General features: G+C 44.7%; 1 protein-coding gene across 3 annotated transcripts in view; it reads left to right on the top strand.

Moving 5' to 3' along the window:
- The window catches only part of ARIH2 (ariadne RBR E3 ubiquitin protein ligase 2), a 36,613-nt gene extending 11,859 nt beyond the window's left edge, over nt 1-24,754 (top strand). Inside the window, exons 2-15 of one of the 3 annotated variants that reach the window (XM_065933754.1) lie at nt 5,492-5,537; nt 12,111-12,178; nt 12,678-12,741; nt 13,923-14,073; nt 15,018-15,139; nt 16,301-16,410; nt 17,748-17,865; nt 18,816-18,866; nt 18,957-18,978; nt 21,008-21,159; nt 21,998-22,141; nt 22,737-22,805; nt 23,936-24,019; nt 24,240-24,754. In XM_065933754.1, coding sequence (XP_065789826.1) covers nt 5,499-5,537; nt 12,111-12,178; nt 12,678-12,741; nt 13,923-14,073; nt 15,018-15,139; nt 16,301-16,410; nt 17,748-17,865; nt 18,816-18,866; nt 18,957-18,978; nt 21,008-21,159; nt 21,998-22,141; nt 22,737-22,805; nt 23,936-24,019; nt 24,240-24,311 — 1,266 coding nt within the window. In that variant the 5' untranslated portion in view covers nt 5,492-5,498 and the 3' untranslated portion in view covers nt 24,312-24,754. Of the gene's footprint in view, nt 1-5,491; nt 5,538-12,110; nt 12,179-12,677; nt 12,742-13,922; nt 14,074-15,017; nt 15,140-16,300; nt 16,411-17,747; nt 17,866-18,815; nt 18,867-18,956; nt 18,979-21,007; nt 21,160-21,997; nt 22,142-22,736; nt 22,806-23,879; nt 24,020-24,239 lie in introns of all 3 variants that reach the window. The other 2 variants (XM_065933753.1, XM_065933752.1) reach the window with 2 other exon arrangements.

Raw genomic sequence — 24,754 nt, 5'->3', positions numbered from 1 at the left:
AACAGAATTTTCAGAGATGAGATGAGGTATTTGACATTATATTCCCGTGGAAGTACAAAAAAAATTGTGAAACAATCCAGGTTACTGAAATGAGGAGTGAGCAGTACATCCTCTTTTTGGCTGCTGAAAAGATACATCCAACATTTGGAGTGGACTGGTTTTGTAACCAGAATGGGAGTAGGATGTACAGTATGGATGTAGAGTGTACTGCCCACCTGTACTCACAAATTGGATAGGATTCCTGTAATATTTTTGACATCTAAATGTAACTTCATATTTCCTTAACAAAATAAAAGTGGGTTCTTATGTCTACGTTGATAATGAGTAGCTGTGAAAATGACTAATAGTATCTGCAATCATAAATACAATGTGAATACTTTAAAGGCTTTTTATTTTATGACACTCTAGTAGAACACTTCAAGTCTTTGCTTCAAGTTGGTTGGCTGCCCTCATGTACATTTGTCCCTTCTGCATTTGTTTTTGTTTGTTTGGTATTCGGCTGTCTCTAGCAGTTTTATTTGCAATAGCCAAAAACTGGAAACAACCCAAATATCTACAAACAGATGAATGAACAAACAGTAACATACCCATAGAACAGCATGCTGTCATCAATATAAAAAGAGTGGGCTGCTCATATAAGTACCATTGATAAATCTCAGAATATGCTGCATGAAGGGACTCAGGGGTAGTGGTGAGGGAAAAAGCAATTTATGATTTCAGTCATATAAAATGCTAGAAAATGCAAACTTATCTGTTGTAAAGGAAAATAAATTAATGGTTGCCCGGTGAGCTGGGGAGGGCAGGAAGAGAGATTATTAAAGAGCATGAGGTAAATATGGAAGTACTTCTCCATTTTTAAATACCACAAAAATGAAGGTAAAGGCATATATATGTTACAAACACAGAATAACAAAGAGAACATGTAGGGGCAGCATATGGGACATTATTGCACACGGGAGCCAGTTTGTCCAGCATGTCTTTGAAGAGGTTGTGGGCTTTGATCTGACTGACTTAGACTGGAGAAGATAAATGTGCTGCAGATGGGAGGATTAATTAAAGGTCTGTATGTGGAACAGCCAGGCCCACCCCCACTTGGTCTCTCTCTTGGCAAAATAATCTGGATAATCTTAGGGAAATCAGGCACTTAGAGAAAGTCAGATTTAGCTATCTTTATTTGTCATTTTGGGAGCCCTTGAATCTTGAATAATAGCTGCTTCCAATCATTCACCCTGAAGAGAAGCCTGGCAGTTGCCTGGTTCTGTTCATGTACACAGAGTTAGGGTTCATTTCCTGAGACCCCCTCTTTTTACAAATTGTAACATTCACATAAAATTCACCATTTGAAAGTGTACAGTTTGGTGGCATGTTAATACACTCATGGTGTTGGGCAGTCATCTTCTGCATCTAGTTCCAAAACATTTTCTTCACCCCCAAAACGAAAACTTGATACCCAGTAAGCATGTATACATACTCTCCACGCCCTGTGTCTCTGGCAACAACAAATATGCTTTCTGTGTCTCTGGATTGACCTATATACGTTATAGAAATGGAATCATGGATATGTGACCTTGTGTGTCTGGTGGCTCTCTTAGCATACATTTTTGAGACTCTTCCAAGTTGTAGCCTATATCAGTATTTCATCCCCCTTGTTGCCCTTCATTTTGTTGACTGTGAATGGTGATTCTAACGAAGAATCACCAGACATTTGAGGAAAACATGCATAATGGAAGAGAAACAGAGAAATTGACTGTAGCTGATGTAGACCAATAAGTAATTTTGCTTGTTTTTAAAAGTGCACTATTTAGTATTTGCCAGGATACTCAAGATGTGGCTTCTGTAAAACAATCAGAGATGCCGTCAGGAAGAAAATCAAAGCAGAAAAGAACCTGTGGAGATGAATTATGGGTTTGCCAAGTTAAAAAATATACCATAGATAGATCAGAAGATAAAACCAAGAAAATCTCTCAACATAAAGCCAAAATACAGGCTGTGTGTGTGTGTGTGTGTGTGTGTGTGTGTGTGTGTGTGAAAAAACAGAGACATGGAGATTCAATCCAGATACCCAGGATTTACCAGAATTTGTGGCAAGTGAGAACAAAGAAAACTGAAGGAAAGAAAAGATTAAAAAAGTAAAAGAAGATTTCCAAGAGCCAGAAGGAATAGTTTTCATATTGAAAGTGTCTGTCTGTTGCCCAGAAGGGTAAAGAAAGAGCCATTGCCAGAATTGTCCCTATGAAATTTCAGAAAAACAAGAACAGAAAACCTTAAAGATTTCCATAAATATACACCTTTCTAAAAGACATGAGAATCATGTCTCCCATCTCCAGCATTGACAAGCAGAAGACAGTGGTGCAATGGTCTTCCAAGTCCTGAGGAAAAAGAGTTTTTAATCTACAATTCTGTCATTGCAAAAATAAACTCATTTTCAGATGAGCAAGGACTCCAAATATTTACTTTCCCTGTACCTTTGCTGAAGTAATTCAAGATGAAGATCAAAAAAGAAAAATAATAATTCAAGAAATAGAGTAACTTAGCAGTCCTGTGAAAAATCCCATGTTGTGCTTGTAGCAGGCCTGGAAAATGGTCAGCCCAGACTGGAACAGAACTTGGTGGGATCCAAGAAAAATTTCTTCTGGAATAGGAGTGAGGTGGATTCCTAGCAATAGATAGAATGAAGAAGTTGGAAGATGGTTGGGATGTGGTGAGAAACCATAGAGCTCTTCACAAGGGGGAAGGGAATTAGAATTTCCCATGCAAAGCAGGAAAACTACACACAAAAATCACAAGCCAAATAAATAGAAAGCAAACGCCATGTGACACAAGTATGCGTGATTGGCAGCTACTAATAATGATAATGTATTTATGCCAGAGGTACGAACATTCTTCTTTGAGTGGGCCAAGGAGCATGCCATTGAAAAAGCTCGGGGGTGAAAATGCAACTCTGGTCCCGTAAACAATGTCTTAAAATTACAAAGGCTACAGATAGAGGAACTGAAAATAGTGATTTAAATATTCAGAAGTTGGGGCTGGAATGGGAGTGGGTAGGGAGTGACATAAGTAAGCTAGGTCTGGTAGAGAATTATGGGCGCGCTCAGCGATGTTGGTAGCAACCAGAAGAACCCAGAGAAGTGACTGGGAGAGATTTGTCCTGGCTAGGAAGACTGGGAGAGGATCAGGATGGGGTGGGATGGAGTGGCAGATATTGTTCCTTTTCATCAAAATGCATTTTATGAACCATTTTATTTTTTGTTCAGTGATAATTGGAGTAGGTTCCGAGTTTGCTATAATTGGGATAGGTTGAGAATTTGTTGATTCTCCATAAAACAAGTGTTTTTGAGTATCTTCTGTTGTTTTAACTTTTAGATAGATGCTAAGAAAGATGGGGAAAAACCAATTTAACCTCTACCATAAAATAACTTAAAGGTCTGTTGGCCTTTACTTTCTGCCTCCTTTTTTAGAATGATAAGACAGAAAGCAGGTATGCATAAATAAAATGTTTTCTGCTTCTATTCCGTATTTTCTGACACAGCCACTGAAAACACCATTTTATCTTGCTCTGTTGAGAAACTTGAAGTGGTTTCTCCAGATTCCAGCCTAAACTCTTTCCTGCTCTGCTCCCTAACGTTAGATTTTTGGCTCCTCAATCCTCCTGTCAGCATCTCTGCCATTCCTGTCACTTTAAAAGACCTCTCAGCTCACCATTCTTTTTTTTCCTTTAAACCTTCCTTTTTAGATCTGTATCTGGCCTCTCCTGCTAGATTGTGCACCCCCTGAGGACTTGGAAGGCTTTGATGCCTGTCTGCCTGCCTGCCTGCCTGGGCTCTGGAGGAGGCTGTGGATAGGCAGTGATTTCAGATGAGACCACAGGAGACAGGTGGAGGGAAGTGTTAGCATATGGGACCCAGTACTGGCACAGGCATTGTTCTCGGTGCTTAGGTATGACAGAGAAGGGAGGTGCTGTGAGAAACCTCTTCCCCCAGAAAAGAACTTCATTCCTATGGAGGTTTATTTATATACACATATAAGGGTATAGAAATGTGATACGTTTTGAGCACAGTTAACAGCAGCTCTCAGCGGCTCTCTTTGAAACATGCTGTTGGAGTTTGTGGCTTTGTCGCTAAGATATGCTGGGCTCTGAGTACCCTCTGGAGAAGAGAGGTGACCTAGCTGGAACGCCCTACAAGTGTCTGGTATTCCCTCTCCTTTGCCCTCCTCACAGTCGCTGTAGCTGGAAGAGACAGTGCATCGTTTGAAATCACACGTGGACAGGATGGGCTTGTAGCTGCAGGAATAGGGTAGGAGACTTGGCTTTCAGTCCTACTGTGTGTCATTCATTGGCTGTGAGCTCCTGTCTACATTCCTTTTGGTTGTGATTAATGGATATGACTTTGATTCACTAAAGTAGTATTCATCCTAGCTGTATATGGCTCCTCCCTAGAAAACCTTTTGGAATTCTAGAAGGGGCTGTAATCTGTCTTTTGTACTAAGTATTTCCCAGAAGCTTTTCATGGAAATGCAAACCCGAAAAGATATGCTGGCTGAGATTTTTGTTGGAACAATCTCGAGGGTAGTGGGGTAGGTAAGGTATAGACTAGCTCTGAGTTGATGTTGGAGCTAGGTGATGGGTACATGGGTTTCATCATACTCTTCACTTATGTAGATGCTCAGAGTTTTTCATAACAAAGTACCCTCAAGATCAAGGAAGGGATGACTTTTGTATTTCTGTTTTATTATATTTTTCATAAGTAATTGTAGTTAGTGAGGTCTTTAGATGTTTTTGGCATTGATTTTAATGACCAGAGACCATAACAGAACTAAGGTTAGACTGGAGAGAAATCTTCAAATTAGTGTTCATTAATCAGATTTTGTAGAGCATTTATAACATGTCAGTGCCTCAATTACCAGTCAGCTCTCCCTTCATGGACAGAAAATGCAAGGAAGCAAAGTTAGAATAAGGTGCCAGAGAGCTGACCTTTTATAGTCTGAGAGTATGTAGGTGTGGAGTATGGGAGGAGTGAAGGCCCACCACTGAAATTAGACTTGAGGGCTGGATCTTGCCTAAGAGCTGATCTTCTGGGACCCCACAACCACCACCACCGCTGATTTTGCCCCATTCTAACCGGGTGTTCACCTTCTCTTTTGTCTCTGTGCGTAAACCTTACTTCTTTCTCTTATTCCTTCAGTACTTTCTCACCTCACCTTCTGCCCTCCAAGACTTGAATCCATCCATCTTGATCTCCTTAGGCTAGTTTTCCCATAGCACGTCCCTTCCTACCCTAGACCAGAAGCTGGCCAACAGTTCACTCCTTTCCTTCCTCTCTGTCTTTTAGTGAATGACCACTAGTGTTTGTTAACAAATGTGATTGGACCATGAAGTGGCTTAACAACAGGCTGAGGCATGGACCCCATTCGGGTAGCCTTAAAAGATTTCAGGCAGTTGGCAAGTAAGAAGTCTAAATAAAAATTGAAACTACCACCTGTATTTTTTCAGGCCGTTGATGCTCTCTGCCATCGGCTGCATCCTCCCTATGGCACTGGTAAGTGTGGGAAGGGCTGGTGACAGTTCTGGTGGGCTGCTGAATTTCTGTTTTCTGGGGGAAAAAATCTATTTGTAAGCTGTGCTGTTAACTCGTCCCCAAGGACTGGACGGCTTGAACCAACTGTAGGAGACGAAAAAGATGAAGAAGCAACTAACCATGCTCAGGGTTTTCCTGGGGAGCTGTTGTCAGGAATGGAGGCTATTCAGTATGTGCCCTGATCCATATATCAAATTAGCATGTCCTGTGCATTACTTGAATAATAAACGCATACAATCCAAGTGCTCTGGGATGTCAAGTAATATTGGTTAAATTTCCTGAAATTCTGAATACGTTTTCCCCAAAGGTAGATGTTGGCTGTGTATTAGAAAGGATTCAGAATGTTGTATGTACTGAGCATCTCCTTCCATGGCAGGATTTATCTCCCTCTGGTATTTTAAGTGCTTTGTGGTCAGGGGATCAAAAACGTTTGTTCCAGTGATTAATTTATAAAATTCTGATACTTGAATTTTTCTGGGGAAAGAGTTGAGTTTGGTGGAAATCAGAAAAGAAATTTGAGGCTCTCATGTACTAACGAACTTCAGGTGGACTTGGGGTCCTGTAATTTGAAAAACAGATTCACCATAGTCTGCTTTCTGCTTGGGGACCTAACAGAGAAAATACATACAAGAAAATTGAAACATAGAGTGGGGCAGCAAGTCATAGGAAGGCTAAAATATAAGCCAGTAACCAAATTGCTGCTGGAGTTGCATTTTCTAAGCTCCTGGAATCCGCATCTGTCTCCTTAAACTGAGTGGGTCAGAGGCCGCATAGATCCAGCAGTTTTATCTTATCAAGATAGTCTCCATTCCAAGTTGACAAGCCCTATTCACTATTTACCATTTCACTTCTCTTGTTTCTGAAGCCCTTAGATCACAGAAGAAAGTGCGTCCAGAATATCTCCTGAAATGCTGAGGTTGTGGACTTGTGTGCTGTTAGCCATGTCAGGAATGGCTTGCTGATAACAGCAGCTAAAATCCTCATGTACACATCACTGCATCTCTGTGAGAAAAGCTTAGCATCATTGGCTGCTATCCAGGATTTCCCCCTCAGGCCTCAGGTCCACCTCCTCCCCACCCACCCCGGCAGACCCTGCTTTGAAGCCGGGATAGAATTGTATGGACACTTTGTATATTCTTTATTAAAAAAACAGAAAGGAGAACTTGATTCCCCAACAGTCATCTACGCCTTTAGGTGTCTGCACAGGTGGTAACTACTGAACATGTTTTGAGGGCCTGTATCTGGAAAGTAGCTTTTTAAAGGTCTCTCCCAAACACAAACTAGGGAGGATGACAGAAGTTTGCCTGCAACCTCTGGGAAATAGTGATGTCCAGCAGCCAAGTCCTTTTTGACATTCATGTAGCCAAGTGCTTCCTGAAATAAAGATCTGAAAACCATCTGAGGGTGTTGAGATTGTAAATGTCATGGCAAAGCCAAGCCAGATTGGATGGGCAGTACAGAGCAGAGTCCAGGCTGGATGATGACAGAGGTGACCCCACGGTCCTTTCAAGCTCACGGAACACTCTCCAGAGCCTTCTGACCCATCGTGGGTCTGGTTTGAAGGCAGAAGGAATGAGAGGGAAGGGTAAGGAAGATGGGCTACCCTTGACCATGATCTGACTCCATCTTTGACTCTGAAAGCCTTCTCTGGACAACCCAGGGAGTTCGGGACCCTCCAGTGTTTGATGAACTGTATACCACTACTTTCCCTCCCTCCCTCGAGGATTTGGTGTGGGAGGTTTAGAGGGATCCGGAGTGTTGTGAAGTTACTGGCATTACAGACCTACTTATACTAAAATTCACATTGTCTAGTCAGTTCATCTTTGGTTGGAACTATGTATGTTCAAAATTCTGAAGGGGATGTTTTCATTCTGAGGAGTACATAAAAGATCAAAATGAACTATTCTGATGCAATGGTGTAAGGGTCAACCCTCTGTTTCTTGTGACATTTGTTTATTCAGAAGATTACCGTTGAATTAAAGTTGGCAAACTTTCCCTCCAACTTCATGAAAAATTGAAAATATACAAGGACTTTTAAAGAATTGTACAGTAGATATCCATTTGTCTACCATCTAGATTATACAGGTGCTAACTTTTTCCTGCGTTTACTTTATCATGTATCTGTCCATTGATCAATTTTATTTTTAGCATTTACTGAAGTATTACTTACATTCCATTAAACTCATCCATTTTGGAGTGTACCAGTAGAAGAGTTGTAGTAAATGTAAACAAATGTATAGCCATCACCACAAGTTATAGAACATTTTCATCAGCCAAAACGTTCCCTTATATCCATTTGTAGTTAGTCCCCACTCCCAGTCCCAGGAAACTACTGATCATCTTACTGTCTGCATAGATTTGCCTTTCCTAGAAATTTCGTATGAATTGAATCTTATATTATGTAGTCTTTTGTGTCCGGCTTCTTGCACTTGACATGTTTTCAAGGTTCATCCATGTTGTATCACATGTCAGTAATGCTTTCTTTTACTGCCCAGTGAGGATTTTCTATTTTATGGATATATACCACATTTTGTTTATTCATTCATTCATCAGTTGATGAACATTTGGGTTGATTCCAGTTCTTGGCTCTCATGAAATATGCTGCTGTGATGGTTTGTATAACAGGGTTTTGCGTGGACATGTTTTCATTTCTCTTGGATAGATATCTAGCAGTGGGATTGCGTTTAACATTTTAAGAAACTGCCAAACTGTTTTCTGAGACTCTGCTATTTTACATTCCCACCAGCATTATATAAGTGTTACGGGTTCTCCACCTGCTTGCTAGCACTTAGGTATTGTCAGTCTTCTGTATCATTCTAGTGAGTGTGAAGTAGTATCTTGTAGTTCTAATTTGCATTTCCCTAGCGACTAATAATGTTGAGCTTTTTGAGTTGAGTTCTTTATATGTTCTGAATTAAGTTCTTTATCAGATATATGATTTGCAGTTATTTTTTCTCTTGCAAATCATATATTTTGTGGCTCGTCTCTTCCATTTTCTTAATAATGTCCTTTGAAGAATGAAATTTAATTTTGATGAACTCCAGTATATCATATTTTTTCTTTTAAGGATTGTGCTTTCAGTGTCATATCTAAGAAATCTTTACCTAAAAAACCAAGATTGCAAAAATTTTCTTCTGAAAGTTTTATAGTTTTCAGTTTTCATTTAATACTGTGAACTGTATTGAGGTAATTTTTGTGTGACATGAACTAAGCATTTAAGTTCTGTATTTTGTATAGTGATGTTTAGTTATTCTGGAACCATTTGTTGAAAAGACTGGTTTATCATCTGTTGAATTACATTGGTACCTTAGTAGAAAATTAATCATAAGTGTATGAGTTTACTATTCTGTTACATTGATCTGTATATATGTCTGTCCTTAAGCCAGTACCCACTCTCTTGATTACTATAGCTTTTTAGTAAGTCTTGAAGTCAGATGGTGTAAGTGTCTTCCAACTTTGCTCTTTCAAGGTTGCTTTGGATATTCTGGGTTCTCTCCATACATTTTAGGGTCAACTGTTAATTTATACTCTAACCCCCTGCTTTGATTTTGATTAATTTTGATTGCTGTGTTCTGTCTCTAGCTGCGTTATGATCATATGTAGCCATTGAGCATTTGAAATGTGGCCAGTTTGGACTGGTATGTGCTATAATTATGAATACAATGGACTTTGAACAATTAGATGGAAAAAAAGATGTAAAATGTAGTTCATTAATAATTTTCAATGCATTAACGTTGAAATATTTTAGATATATTCAGTTAAATAAAATATATTTATCAATAAATTTTAATTTTTATTTGCCACTATGTAGAAACACATTTGTGATTTTTATATATTGGCATTCTATTTGTGTGTCTTTTTTTTTCCTCCCATGCTTTGTTAGGGCCTTCAGCACAGTGTTAAATGAAATGATGAGAGTGGTCTTCCCGGTCATGTCCCTGATCTTAGCATTCACTGTGTTGTTACTGAGTATAATGTTTTCCTTAGATACCCTGTATTAGATTTAGGCAGTTTTATTTTTCTTCCTAATTTGCTAAGAATTTTTATCTTGAGTGATTCCTCAATTTTGTCAAATGAGTTTTCTTGTGTCTATTGAAATGATCATTTGGGTTTTTTCTACTTTTACTTTGTTAATTCAGTGAATTGCTTTAGGCGTTTTCACATGTTAAATCAGCCTTTTATCAGAGTTGTGTTAGCTTCACAAAGTGAATTTGAAAGAGGTATTCTTTCCTGCTCTCCTTTCTGAAAGTGTATTCAGAAATGGAAAAAAGCCTCATACATAAATAAGACTTTTAATTTTCTTATTACATGGTGATCTTATAGAACCGCAAATTTGTCTTGAATGTGACATGGTCATGTGTCCTTCCCAAGTCATTAAGTCTATTTTGGTTAGCAGTGGTTGTTTATCACCCTTTTTGGAAGAGGTTTGACCTCATAGGTTCTTCTTGGGGGGTTTTCCTGGTGGCCTAGTGGTTAGAATTCTGGGCTTTCACCACCATGAACTGAAATCTCACAGCTTTGTGGCACAGCCAAAGATGAATGAATGAATGAATGCTCTAAGACCTACTTGATAATGCATACATAGGTACATACATAGATACTTTTAAGTCCTTCTTGGTAACACATAATCCTAACCACTCACAGGTTATTAGTTGCTTGATCAAAACAGTCTAGCAATAGTTTGTCTTGGTTCTGCTGGAAGACTCTTGTTTTCCACAATTGAACACATAAAAAGAGTGGAAGACTTTCCTCAGTTACCAAGTGTCAACTTTAATAGATTCAGAATGGATTGCCAAGCTCTTTAAGCATTACACAGTAAAATGGTGTGAATACTTGGCTAGTTCTTTCCTGAGCTCAGCTGTCTGCACTCTGAGAATGACAGATTTTTATCTGTAATGTTTTAATATCATATATTTGTCTTGGCCCTCTTGCTAAAGGTAACTTAAGTAGTGCCCCCCTCCCCCACACATCACCTGACATCTCTTCCTCTGGGAGACTGCTGCGGGTGACAGTGGGTGGTGAAGTCAGTTCTCTTGTGACCCAAATCAGGGAGGAGGTGGCCTCTCTTCGGAGACTACCTGTTAGCGTAAATTCTTCTAGGTACTCTTCCTTCACCCTGTGCTGCTTTTTGCGCAGAGGGCCCTTTGTATCCTGACTTCCCTGTAGATCTTCTTGGTGTCCGTTACTGGGCAAGGTGCCATCATTCTACGATTTGCTTTAATTAATGCTCTCAAAATTCCTTCACATTCCTAAATGGATTAATTGGGGGAAACTGAGTCCTTGACAGTCTGTGATACACTGTGGGCAATCACAGTGCCTCCTGTAGAAGACTGGAGGGAGGCGCCTGTGCCTACAGCGTTGTATATATTGATAGATCCTCAGCAGTTGGCTTTGAAAGAATAGATGGACATCTATTCAGTTTTATAAGGTGCTGGACACATCACTGACTCGATGGACATGAGTTTGAGTGAGCTCTAGGAGTTGGTGATGGACAGGGAAGCCTGGTGTGCTGCAGTCCATGGGGTCGCAGAGTCGGGCACGACTGAGCGACGGAGCTGAACTGAGACACGTCCTCTCTTCACATTGTCAGTTCTCACCAGAACTCCACTGGAATACTGAGCTGGTCACAGTGGACCTGTGGTCGTCAGTAAAATGTTCAGTTTCCGCGGAGGCCCGGGTCGTTTCCGCACACGGAAGGGCTGCACCTGGTATGCTGGTTCTGAGGCTTGGTTGCGGTTGCTCGTGCTCTTGAGATCAAGGGGTCAGGCCAGGTATGGGGTTGAAGTTCTCTTTCTTTGGGAAGGTCAAGAAATTTCATTTTGGGAGTTCCCTGGCGGTGCATTGGTTGGGACACCACTTTTCCACTGTAGGGAAGTAAGCTCCCACAAGCGGCACACTGCAGCCAAAAATAAATAAATAAAATAAAACAATATAATTTTCAGGTTGTAAAAATATATTTGTATCCAAAAGCTATTCTCAAGCAAATTTTAACATTTATACCAAATAGTTTGTCTCTGTTTCATTCTGTGATAGCGGTCTTTGTGGATGAATAGTTCTGTTATAGAGTCAGAGGTTTTAACCAGGGGTGTTTTTTGCTTTGTTTTGTTTTTCTGGGTTTATATAAAAAGTCCAAGCCTGGAGAGCTTCTGCAAGTAACACGCCTAACTGGAGGTGCTCGTGTATGGCCTCCTATGGCAGCTTCAGCAAACATAAATCACATTAGGGAACCTATAGCTCTTTTGCTTACTTTGGATTCTAGGTCCTTATTTACTGTAGATAGGATGGTTTTGTGTAAGTTTGAAATCAAACTAATTTCTTTGAAGGGTTGCTAATGAAAACAAAGTTTGAAAAATCGAGAGATCCAGGAAATTGCTTAAGAGTCTGATCATAAAAGATAAAACAGAACCAAGAGGAAGATTTTAAAAATCAAGCCTGGACCTGCAGTAGAGAGGAATGTATGCATTTCTCAAAATGTAAGAGCACTCTGGAAAAAAAACTACATTATAATTTGATTTCTTTTTTTCTTCTTTCTAGGTATCTCATTCAGTTGCTAAACTTATATTAGTTAATTTCCACTGGCAAGTTGCAGAGATACTGGACAGGTAAGGTATTTTGGGGGAGGAAGAGATGGCATTGTCTGTAACTTCTCTCTGCCTGCCCATGCAGTGGTAATAATTGTCTGTGTTATGGAGAATATTCTTACAATGTGCAGATTGTATTTTTAAAACACTGGGTCATATTTTATAGCCTTTTTTCTCTCAGTATATGGTGAACATTTTCCAATGTTTTCAGCATATTCTTTCTGTACCCCCAGTTTTAATGGAGGTACAGTATTTTACCATATTGATGTTCCAGCCTACTCCAAACCCCTGTTGTTGGACAGTGAAGTTAGGTCAGAGTTTTTATGCTATCATTAATGTTAAATCAGTGCCCTTCTAGATAACACTTGGCAGTATCTCCAGTTATTTCTTTCAGACACATCAAGTGGAATAAATATATCATGACTTAGTGCTTATTACCTTCAGAGAAAAAGGTCAGCTCATTTACAACCATACCTCCAGAACTGGAGCTCTGATTCCTTTTATGCTTTTTGTTTTGTAGATACAAGTCTAATTCTGCTCAGTTGCTCGTTGAGGCTCGAGTTCAGCCCAATCCATCAAAACATGTGAGTATCCCCTCCTGACGCACTCTTGCTGTGGCTCACACAGTTATTGAGAACCATCTTACTTTGTTTATAGTGCAGCATGCCCAAGATACTTGTTCTAGTATAGGCCTAAATCTTCCATTTCCGATATCATTTGGAAATTCTCCTCACAGACCAGGAATGAGTCACTGCCCGCCCTCTCCAGCCTCACCTGTCTCCTGCACTTACATACAGCCTGTTCTCTGTTCCTGCTGTGTTCTTAGGGTGCCCACTCACTGCATGCCTCTTTAACCCTGCTGGTGCCTCCCTTGGCCAGGAATGTCCAGATCCTGTCCCTATCTTTGCTCGTGAGAATGGAACTCACCTTTAAAGACCCAAATCCAAGCCATCTCTCACAAAACCTGTCTCCTGGGAACACTCCCCTCCAAACTCCTTTAATTATATCTTTCTACCTTTACATGTACGTTTCAGTGATACACTCATATCTTTTTAGCTCCCATAGTAGACTGTAAGTGCTTTTTAAGTTTAGGAATCATATCTTACAGTGTATAGCAATTTCCTGTTGCTAAGAGTTCAGTCAGCATTTGTCAAATGAATGGGGGAGAATTGGGGCTCAGATCACCATATAACTTATGTAGCTTCTTAGAAAATTTCCAGGAACATACTAGACAGAGTATGGTCCTTTTCCTCAAATTATTTTTGGTATTCCCAGTGAACTAACAAGAACCTCATGTTAGGTTTTCACTGGTTTGTGGTTTTGGCTGGTGTCCCCAGACTGTCTTTGCCAGTTTGTGTAGCAGAGTATGGGTTCTGGAGCTATTAGAGGCTCACACTTCAGCCCCTAAGAATCTATTGGCTGGGTTTATAGTAGTTGTTGAGAAGCAACTCTATGCCATGCTGAATGAAGGCCGTTTTCAAAAGAAACGCAGTAGCCTCCCAAAGAAGGTAGATGGAATGACCTCTCAGGACCTTGACAGTTCCGAAATCCTGACCTTATAAACTACTGTAAGAGCTCATTTCCATCTTCTCTGTGCTCCTCTAAACTCAGGGGTTCACCAAGCCTAGCTCCACTATCACCTCCTTCGAGAAGCCTTCCTGATAATACATTTTTCCGCTCAGAACTGGCACTCACAGAGCCCATACCTGGCAGTTGAGTTCCGACCTTTGTTGCAGGCTGGCTCACGTCGCTTACCTCCCTGCAGGTGCCCCCGGCCCACTCCCCTCACCACTGCGCAGTGTGTATGCAGTTCGTGCGGAAGGAAAACCTCCTCTCTCTGGCCTGTCAGCACCAGTTCTGCCGCAGCTGCTGGGAGCAGCACTGCTCAGTGCTCGTCAAGGACGGTGTGGGTGTGGGTGAGTCCGCCACGGGCGCATAACAGGCTGGCAGGAACTGTTTAGCTTCAGCTCTGCCCCTTCTGGTATTCAGGTTTTCTTGTGAGCCTAACTGAAGTTTTCAAAATGGGAACCATTGGTTTCCAAACATGTCAGTCCGAACAATGGCAAAGTTTACCCTAGTCCTGAGCAAGATCCAAGAATTAAGGCTAATGTTTGGGCGTTTATGTAAATGCTGGTGTGACGGCAAGGCTACATTCTCTTGCCTTTAGGGAAAACTGTCCTTTAAGCTGCCTACCCTGTCTATCTTGATTCTCAAAGTGGCAGCCGTACCTCAGAAACTCCTAGAGGGTTTACTGTGATTTAGGTAAGCACAAATCTAACTTGGTGATGAGTTAAAGGAGTCTTTGTTAAATTATATGACTTCATGATATTAAAATCAGCATTATATTAATAATATCTGTAAAAGCTCACTCTGTTGATGGTAATCACATGCACATCACAAAACTTAAGTTGTAAGTCAAGAACCCTCTGAGATTTTTTAAGCATTTTTTTTTAATCGGTGCTATTTGTGATATATACTGTTTAATTGGTTTTGGCTTTTTAGTGTTTTGTTTTTGTTGTTTGGTTGGTTTTGGTTTTCATGGGTTGGTTTGTTTGTTTTTTCTTTTTGTTGTGCTGTGTAGCTTACAGGAGCTTAGTTCCCTGACCCAGGGCTCTGGCAGTTAAAGAGTGCAAAATCTTGGCCGCTATACCATCAAGGAATTCCCTGTCCTTTAAAAATTTGTAATAATATTTTAGCTGCATCACTATGTAAACATATTGATTTCTCTCTTCTTTGAATAAATTCTGATGCTTCCGGGGTTCCCTGTGTAAAATGTGAATTTGTTGGGTGAACTCAGCAAATACATTATAGGTGTGTCTTCTGTGATACAGTTGTCCATCCGGTTGTCTTTGTTCAACAGGTGTCTCTTGCATGGCTCAGGACTGCCCACTTCGAACACCAGAGGACTTCGTGTTTCCATTGCTGCCCAATGAAGAACTGCGAGATAAATACAGGCGCTACCTCTTCAGGGACTACGTGGAGGTATGCCCAGCCGCCGCTGTGCCTGGTCTTCCTGAGTCCCCGTCTCATCAGATGCTCACCAGTTACTCTACAGAGGAGGCTGCCAGGAGATGCTTTCCATCTGAAGAGCTGCACAGCTTTTAAAAAGTTTGAAAACTCTAGAGTACTAGTAAATCCCAAGTCTGTTTCTTCCTCACTCTGTATCCTTTGACCCCTTATAGTCCTTCTCTGACCCTTGGTTTCTTTCTTGTGTAGAATGGTCAGGCACGCCCACTTTGTGAAAGTGAAAGTCACTCAGTCATGTCCGACTCTTTGCAACTCTGTACAGTCCATGGAATTCTCCAGGCCAGAATACTGGAGTGGGTAGCCTTTCCCTTCTCCAGGGGATCTTTCCAACCCAGGGATCAAACCCAGATCTCCAGCATTGCAGGCAGATTCTTTACCAGCTGAGCCACAAGGGAAGCCGCACACCCCCCTGCCCCACCCGCCCCAATACAGAGTTACTTAAACAAGCTCTTGTATGTAGGGGGATAAACATAAGTCAGGCATATCTCAGGAGTTGCTGTTCTATTCCCTTCATTGTGTGAGTCAGCCCAAAGAAGCGGTGTTGCTTTTTGGGCGATTTGGCAATTTGTTCGAGTTCTCAGAGTGGTCAGTTTTGGAGTCCTTCCCCTCTGTTGGGCTGCCTGTTCAGGCTTGCTGGTTCCACGCAGCATAATTTTGATCTTTGCCTTTTATTCCTAAGCTTATTGGATTGAATGATGATCTGGGTCGGCTCTTGCACGGGCTGAAGGAACAACAAAAGGCCTTGTTCCTGGTGTTGTTTGCTGCCTTTGGTAGATGCCTGAGGGTTGTTGAGCCCCTCAGAGTCTCAGGCACAACTGACTGAGCCCTGTTCCTTCGCAACCCTAGTCCCCATGCACTTTCATCTCGGAGACACAATTCTGTATTCCGTTCTGTCATCTAAGCTTAGGTCATTCTGGTGAGTTGTTCCCTGGTTTAAGCTAAACATTCAAAGGGCATTTTCAGGACCTGCCTAATGTCTGGTCTTCATGACATCCGTCATGAATTCCTGTAGCCTCTTGATGGAAGAACAGGAGGCGTTTGAATACTCAGGGAGGTCTAATTTGGAGGCGCCAACTAGGGGATGTCCTCATTGTCCCCCCCTTGGTATGTTCACAGAGTCACTACCAGCTCCAGCTATGCCCTGGTGCAGACTGCCCCATGGTTATCCGGGTACAGGAGCCCAGAGCTCGCCGAGTACAGTGCAATCGGTGCAACGAGGTCTTCTGGTAAGAGTGAGTGTGGGTGCCGAGCAGCCCTGGCGGGTGCCTTCTCCTCCTCTCAGCATCACTGCTGTGGCTCTTGTGAGGGCGGGCTGGGAGAGGCAGGGCCTTTGGGCCAGAAGAGCAGCGCTGTTCCACGTGGGCAGATGTTTGGTGATACTTGGTCAGGAGACAAGAAGGAGACACAGACTCTTGGAGAATGGGCTGGGGTTTATGCTACTAAGATTCAGGGCCCAGAGACTGCGTGTCTGTGTGGATGTAGATTTATCTACACAGAAAATTCACATATTGCCGTATATGAAGGCTCCAGCCACCAGCACTTTAATCTTTCTCTCTGTTGGCCATTCTGCTAATTTTATAACACTGCAATTCATAAATGTGGTTTACATCTATCTGGGGTTTACTCTATTCAGTAAACATGATGGAACTAGCTGAAGCATACTGAAGGCTTATCAGTGGAACCACTCTCTCCTGACCACTTTCCCTTCATTGTCACAGCGACTGCATGTGATTGGTACTGCTGTTCCCCTTACTTATAGGTGAGGAAAGCGAGGTGCAGATAATGGCAGAGCCTTCATTTAGGTCCAGACCTGCTCCCTGTTTGCACCTCGCTGGAAGAGTCACAGTGGGGCTTCAGTGAAAGTAGGGAGAAAATGGGGTCCGTGTGCATATGTGCCTGCCTTTCAAGGCATGGTTGAGGGAGTCTGTGACTCAGCAAGCGTTAAGAACCACTAATGCAGTTGCTCTCCACCTTTTGTGTCCCACGTTAGGGCCGTCTTTCCCTGGGACATTTGGTAGGCTACCTGCCTGAGAGCCTTTATCCAGAAAGTCATGTTGGCTTGGACGGAAGGGGAATTAAAAACACAGGAGCCTGGCCGGATGAGTGTCAGAGTTTTCCTTTTCTGATTCTAAGTTTCGGTCTCATCAGAGGTAACGTGCCCCTCACAGACTACACAAGTGCCGACAGCGTGCATCCGCTGGGAACCTCGAACTCAGATAAGCCAGGGCTCCCAGGCCTGGATCTCATTCCTGCCTTGGGTAGGAGTTGAGTCCTCTTCTCAGAATACACCTCCGAGCCCTTTGAAAATCCGAGTTCTGAATTTGATATCCTGTTAGGAAGGATTGACATCACCTAAGATATTTAAAACAAACGTCTCATTTGGGTTTATTGAGAGAAGTCCCCCAGGACTTCAGAATAATCCTGGGTAAGTCAAGGTCTCGGACGCCACGAGAGGTGACTTTTTACCTCTTGGAAAAGCTCTAATTCCAGATCTGTTGGCTTGGACAGAAGGAAAAGGAAAAACATAGGATCTGACCTAACAGTTATCTTTTCTGGTTTTAAGTTTCAAGTGTCGTCAGATGTATCACGCCCCCACAGACTGCGCCACAATCCGGAAATGGCTCACGAAGTGTGCAGACGACTCTGAAACAGCCAACTACATTAGTGCCCACACTAAAGACGTAAGGACTGTATCTTACCTGTCATGGGTCTGCCCTCCCTAGTGCCACCCAGGGCCGTGGGGCTCGTGATGGAGGTGGCAGACCCTTGCCCCGGCGCAGCAGAGTTTGCAGCAGTTTATCTTAGCGTGCACCAGGTGCCTTTCTTTGAATGAAATGCTAAAATGCTTGGAGAAGTTTGGCCCTCAGGAAGACTCATTAGATAGAAACTAGGTTTTACTGAATGCCTCCCCAACATTAACAGCCCTGGGAGGGAGGTGGTTGACAGCCACATTAAATAAGTAGCAAAACTCGAATGCAATCCCCAGGCCTGCCCAGTTCTCATTCTGGAAACGTCCCATGGGAAAGCACGGCCCGCAGCCCCTAGAATTGCGCATGACTCAGCACTCGGGCCCTAGCCGGTGCCAGTCACACGCCGAGGCGAGGCACCCTGCAGCGCAGCTGTGAGCATGACATCATGAAGTAAGGCCCTCTTCATGACCGTGAAGCGCCCGGCGTGACTGGTCCCCACTCTGTCTGGGGCTGCTGGCGTCTCTCAGATGGGAGTGAGCTTTGGAGGTGATTTCCATGCCCTCTTCTGGAAGTCGAAGTTCAGGCAGGCTGAGCGGGCCCCAGTCCAGGGTGGCAGCTCGTAGGCTGCGCTGCCGTTCCTCTCAAGTGGCCAGCTTTTTACTGACTCAGCTTGAGCTTAATCCGAGCGGCCTCCTGGCAGGGACAGATGGTGGCAGACTTAGCGGGGCTCAGCCTGGAGTGTTTCAGGGCCAAACCTGCTGACCTCATTTCCTTGAATTGCTGTTCCAGCCTCAGCGACCCGCCACATTTAAGTGAGAGGCTCCTCCCCAGAAGTGCTCGCACGATGAGCTGCTGGGCACGGGTGCCAGGAGCTTTGTGTAATTTGTCTTAGAGCCGGCCTGCTGGTGCGTGAGCCTAACGGCGCCCTTCTGTCTCCTCAGTGTCCCAAGTGCAACATCTGCATTGAGAAGAACGGCGGCTGCAATCACATGGTGAGCAGAGGCCTGTACGTTTTGCTTGTGTGACCTGAAGCCTTTGGTCAGCGTGCCCTTAACATGTTCTCTTCTGTTTCCCTCCGACAGCAATGCTCCAAATGTAAACACGGTGAGTCCCAAGCTTGGTGCCCCAGGCCCAGCGGCACAGTCTCTGTTTCTTGTGCCTGGGTCTCCACTGCTTGTATTTTTCCACTGCTTTCATGATACAGTGATCAAGCAGGGTGCCTTCCGTCACTTACAGCCATGAGGACCAGAGTACAGCAGCTCTGCATTTGCTGATTTATTGTTTCTTGGTCCCTCAAATAATCCTGCTGCCAACTTTGGGATGGCTCTTACACCCTCACAAATCCTCAGTCATCCAAGAACAACGTTTTAGTGTGTTCTTTTGATTTTTGCCAAGGCAGGTAAGTAGCATGGGACTTTTCTGTGCTGCCTGACGGACACCATTTAGAGCAGGCTGCCCATGGTTCTCCTGGAAGCAGTCAAATCCTAGTTTGCCTTTGAGGTTTTATAAAAGTTTTCAGAGAGGGTTTCTGGCCTCCTTCATCTGGCCGGTGTAGGTTCCACAGAACCACTGGTTTTGCTTTCCTTCCTGCCAGATCAAGTAAAGAGATAAAACTCCTTCAGGTAGAATGTATGTCCAGATAGACTTCTTCCACAGCTGCTGACATGCCGCCCAGCTGGTCCTGAGCGTTTTTCTTTGTAAGAGCCTGGCCACTGCTGTCCCTGGGTCCTCCCAGGATCACACTGTAATCAGAGTAGTCAAGGCGAGGTTTTAGAAGGGAACGGTGATGCCGAAGTGTAGAATGAAGATAGGCCAAGAGTAGTGGCCCGTTTCCTCGGTGAAATTCCACCGTCTTCTCTGCATGTGTTTGAATGAGAGGGATGTGCACAATCCCCTTAGAACAGTGCGTAAGGCATGCGTACAGTTTAAAGAGAAATGCCCGAGTGTATACCCCAGTACCCACCACAGGCCTGGTATTGCAGAGTCCTCGGTGTGTCCTCTCCCCATCCTGTACTGGCCAGAGTTAACTACCATCCCTCGTGTTGCTGAATAGTTTTACCACCCGGATGGGCAACCCTAAGCAATGTGGCAGTATTTAAGACAGCAGACACAACCTAGCTGACGGAGGCGAAAGCTGTACTGCACTGTTCCGTGAAGCCTCCCAGGAGAAGAGAAGTGAACGACCTCTGGGTCTAGCTTTTGGCTCTAGCTTCCCCAAGTTTTACACAAGCCCCGAGGAAGTCAGTGAGCCAGCTTATGAGAGTGCATCGTGGGAAACAGTGATTACTGCTGTCTGGGTCTCTGGCAGTCAGAACACACAACCGTGGTTGGCCCCTGTCCATTAAGGCACAGTAATTGTTCAGATATATAGCATCCATAGGGGATCTCTGTTTTTCCCTCTTGGCTTCCTCGGTGTGGAAACAGTCATAATTCTGGGCATGAACTATTGGGTAGCAGTGAGTTTGATAAAAATGTGCTTTTTCTCTTTTTTTGTTGTTTGTTTGGTTTTTTTTTTTTTTTTTTTTTTGGTCACACTGGCTTGCAGGATTTTAGCTCCCCAACCAGGGATTGAACCTGGGCCCTGGCAGTAAAGACACTGAGTCTTGGTCAAGACCCCCCACTGGACCACTGGGGGATTCCCATAAAAATGTGCTTTTTAAGAAAGAAGAAAAAGGGGGGAAAGTCTTCATCCCCAGTTTCACGTGTAACACCTAGGACAGGTGTTGAGAGGGGTAGGTTGACAGGAGGGCAGGTGAGGCCAGGGGGCCTCAGTCGGACACGTTGTTCTGTTGCTGAGGAGGCACTGATGCAGCAGACCCGTGGCCTCTGTACGGTCAGCGTCTGCCTGTGTTGGATTAAAAAGGCACTAAGCGTATGCGTTCTCGAAACGGAGACCACCTGCAGGCTGTAGTTCAGATCGGCACGGGCCGGCTGTGGGGACCGTGGCTGTGACGGGCCTGAGACGTGTCCGAGACGTGTCCACGCCCTCTGTAAAGGGGCGGCCGGGGAGCGTCCTGGCCAGGCGATCCCCGGAGCTGGAGCCGGCTCTGTCCGGCCTCCTGCGCCGCCCGTGCCTGTGGAGGAATGTGGGCCTGCGTCATGTGTGTCAGGGCTGTGTTCTCTGTCCCTGCAGACTTCTGCTGGATGTGTCTAGGAGATTGGAAGACCCACGGCAGCGAGTACTACGAGTGCAGCCGGTACAAGGAGAACCCCGACATTGTCAACCAGAGCCAGCAAGCCCAGGCCAGGGAGGCCCTCAAGAAGTACTTGTTCTACTTTGAGAGGGTAGGCGTCCTCTCCTGCACCTGCTTCTCGAGGGTAGGCTTCTTCCACTTGGCCCTGCTGGGCGAAACTCCCAGTGACCGGTGGCTGCACAGCGCATGCACACTGGAGTCAGGGCCTGGAGTGCCAGCCGGGCCGAGTGCTGCCTCCAGGTGCGGCTCTCAGGCTCCCCAGGGCAGGCACAGCCAACCGGGAAGGACCTGCCGACCCTGTGTGATGCTGAATTGTGAAGGAGAAGGAAGGACCATCAGGTGGTCTTTATCCATCCAGTGCCACGTTTGTTGTTTGTCTTTAATTGAGGTATAACTGGCTTAACAATGTTCTGTAACTTTCAGATGTACAATGTAGTGATTCAGAATTTTTAAGGGTTATACTCCATTTATCATCATTATAAAATACTGGTTACATTCTCTGTGCTGTTCAGAGTATCCTTGTAGCTTATTTATTTCACACACAGCAGTTTGTATCTCTCAGCCCCCAGCCCACATCTTGCCATGTCCCCCAATCCAGTGCCGTCTTAATAGTCAGATTCAGAGGGCAGTTTTCCCCGGAAGCCCACAGAGCATGGAACCTTTGGTTTCTAAGCACAAGAGACCAAGAGGCCTGGGAGTACCTAGCTTTGCTTTGTCCTCAGGGCTAGAGTCCTGTTGCTGTAAGCGGGTAGAGTGATCTGGCAGGCACATAGGGGCTCTAGACAGGGTTGGTAGTGTGGACTGAGGAAGCCGCCTCGTGCGCTCCTAAGGACACACAGCCCCCATCAGCTAGACAAGGCTGTGACCATTCTGAACAGCCAGCCACCTTCCTGGATGCCTGCAGCTTTCTCTCTCCTCTGACCCCACAGTGGGAAAACCACAACAAGAGCTTGCAGCTGGAGGCACAAACATACCAGCGGATTCATGAGAAGATCCAGGAGAGGGTCATGAACAACCTGGGCACCTGGATCGACTGGCAGTACCTCCAGAATGCTGCCAAGCTCTTGGCCAAGGTTTGTCCCCCTCAGTCTTCGCATCCCTAGTTCTCTGTGAGGCCCAGGCCTCTGAGGGTGGGAGGCGCTGTCGAGGGCAGGGCTCACCCCCTGTGAAGTCCCGCATGTGCCTGCTCATGGGTCCACATCTTCCTGGGCTGTGCCCACTGAGGACCCTGCCCTCCCCGGATATCCAGGGCACTCAGTATTCCAGTGCCTCTGCCTGCGGGGACAGAACCACAGGGAAAATGAGAGCCCTTCTCTTCTTTTGTCCCATCCATGCATCACTCAGAGGAAAATAAGAGATTGTCTTTGGACAAGTATTGAGATAGATGTGTGGACTCTGAGGTCCGACTCACGAGGGAAGAGCCGTTGAGGCAGCTGCTGGTAATAAATCCTAGTGTGGAGAGGAACCATGGGTGTTCTGTAATCGTTTCTGTTTCACTTTTTGCCATGTTGTCCCCCAGTTCATCTTTTATTTGCCTTGGCCTCATCTCTTTCAGGCCAGTTCCCGTAGAGCCAGGCTGATTTGCATGGTGGGGTAAGGCCTGTATCAGCCCCATGAGGTCCGTGGAATTAAGAGTCATAGACACAGATCCCTTGTCTTCTGTTGCAGTGTCGATACACCCTGCAGTACACGTATCCATACGCCTACTACATGGAGTCCGGGCCCAGGAAGAAGCTGGTAAGGGAAGCCGTCCTTCTGCTCTGTCCTCTTAGCTTCAGAGGGGCCTTCTCTGCCCGCACCTTGCAGGCGAGCAGGGACCAGACCCCTGGTGGCTGGGAGGGCAAAATCAAAACAAAACTGGCCACTGAAAAATTTTGATCCCCGGGCCCCGACTAGGCATTTCCAGAGTGGATCTCAGGTACTGCCATTTCATGTAATAGGAAGGCAGGTGTACTGAAGCCGTTAACAGCTATATTTTTTAGGGTGGCTGGCTGAAAATATCCGTGACCACTTGGGAACCAGTGCTTATGTTTTGGGAGGATACCCAGCATGCATGTTCCTAAATACTGTGGCGTTCATTTGCATCTTTGTGTAATTTTCATCTTAGATAGGGGTTGTTTCCTCCCCAATTATAAGGAGATTCACATTGATTGTTCAAATGTTGAAAAAATTAGGAAAACATTTATATCATCCATCATCCCCCCAGAAAGAAATGAGCACTGTTAGTATTTTCCAGCCTTTGAAAATTAGTACTGTTTCTATAATCACAGTTATATATATGACATTTTTTGTTACACCAGTTTTTGCAGCTGTCATTATTCACCAGGCTGGAAAATGCCATTTTTTAATAGTTGCATAGATGTCCCATTATATGGTTGTACCATCATTTGAGGCATTTATTCTGTTTTTCACTATCACAAATAAGACATTGGGAAACCTCTTTGTGCAAGAGGTGTATACTTACTAAGTCAAATGGTTTGAAAATTTTGAAGACTCTTGATTTTCAGAAGGGCTGGAAAAAAACAAAGTATTCAGTGAGCGCAGAGTCTGTGAATGTCCACTTTGACTTGTTTTTGCAGCGGCCATTTCCCCGTATGTCGGGAGCACTCTCCTCTGTGGCTTCAGTCCTTCCCCTTTCTCTGGGGGTGGAGGGCGAGTGCAGCCTGGCCACGTGGCTGTCCTCCGCAGGCAACCATTGAGCCGGCCTCTGGCTCTGGGTGCAGGAAGTAGGACTGCCCTCTGAGGACAGCACCCGGGCTGTCTGGAGCTCCTGCGAGCCTGAGGTGCTGCCTCTGCCCCTCCCGTCTGCAGGCCCTGCCCTGGCTACCGTCCCCACTCCTTTTGACCTTCCTGCTCTACCCATACAGTTTGAATACCAGCAGGCTCAGCTGGAGGCTGAGATTGAAAACCTGTCATGGAAGGTGGAGCGGGCGGACAGCTATGACAGAGGGGTAAGTGACTGCTGTCCTCTAGGACCCTCTGGCAGGCAAGGGAGAGCTGGTGTGGTGATCGGTCCCATGGTGGCTGGCCTAGGGGCTGGAGGCTGCTGCTGAGAAGGGTGGGGAGGGCCGTGCTTTTGACTCCTCGGAGCCCGTGGCAGGGGGCGGCTTCAGCTAGCCCATCCTCACGGGGCTGGGCCATGCAAGCCCGTGTCTTGCTTCCCTGGTGCAGGACTTAGAGAACCAGATGCACATAGCAGAGCAGCGGAGGAGAACGCTGCTGAAGGACTTCCATGACACCTAGGCTGGGACTCGGGCGTGCCGGCTGAGGACGATGTGGTTGCGAGGTCTCCCGGCTGCCGTGCTGCATGCTGCAGGCTCCCTGCCTCTCATCACCCAGGCAACAGCCAGGACCCCACTCCTGAGAGACACTGGCCACACACCTCTTAGTCGATTTCTGGTGTTGTTGTTTTTTTTTCCCCCTCCTCTTTTTGCTTTTTGTTTCCACCAGGGTAGAGGCCCTGTTGAATTGGCCTCTTCTCAGGACCGTCAGTTCCCCCTGGATAGTTGCTGGGAGGGAAGGAAAGTTTTTTTTGAATGACTATTAATAGTATTAGATCATTACAACTTATGTAATTTTCAAAGGCTGTACAATTATACAAAAAACAAAAACAAAACCGGGGGGCAAACAAACCATAGAATGACACAGAACCCTTTTTAAAAATAAACTGGCATTGGAGTGTTTTA

This window comes from Muntiacus reevesi, chromosome 4 (assembly GCF_963930625.1).
Source record: "Muntiacus reevesi chromosome 4, mMunRee1.1, whole genome shotgun sequence".
Classification (NCBI taxonomy): Eukaryota; Metazoa; Chordata; class Mammalia; order Artiodactyla; family Cervidae; genus Muntiacus; species Muntiacus reevesi.
This window is presented reverse-complemented; position numbering and strand designations above follow the sequence as displayed.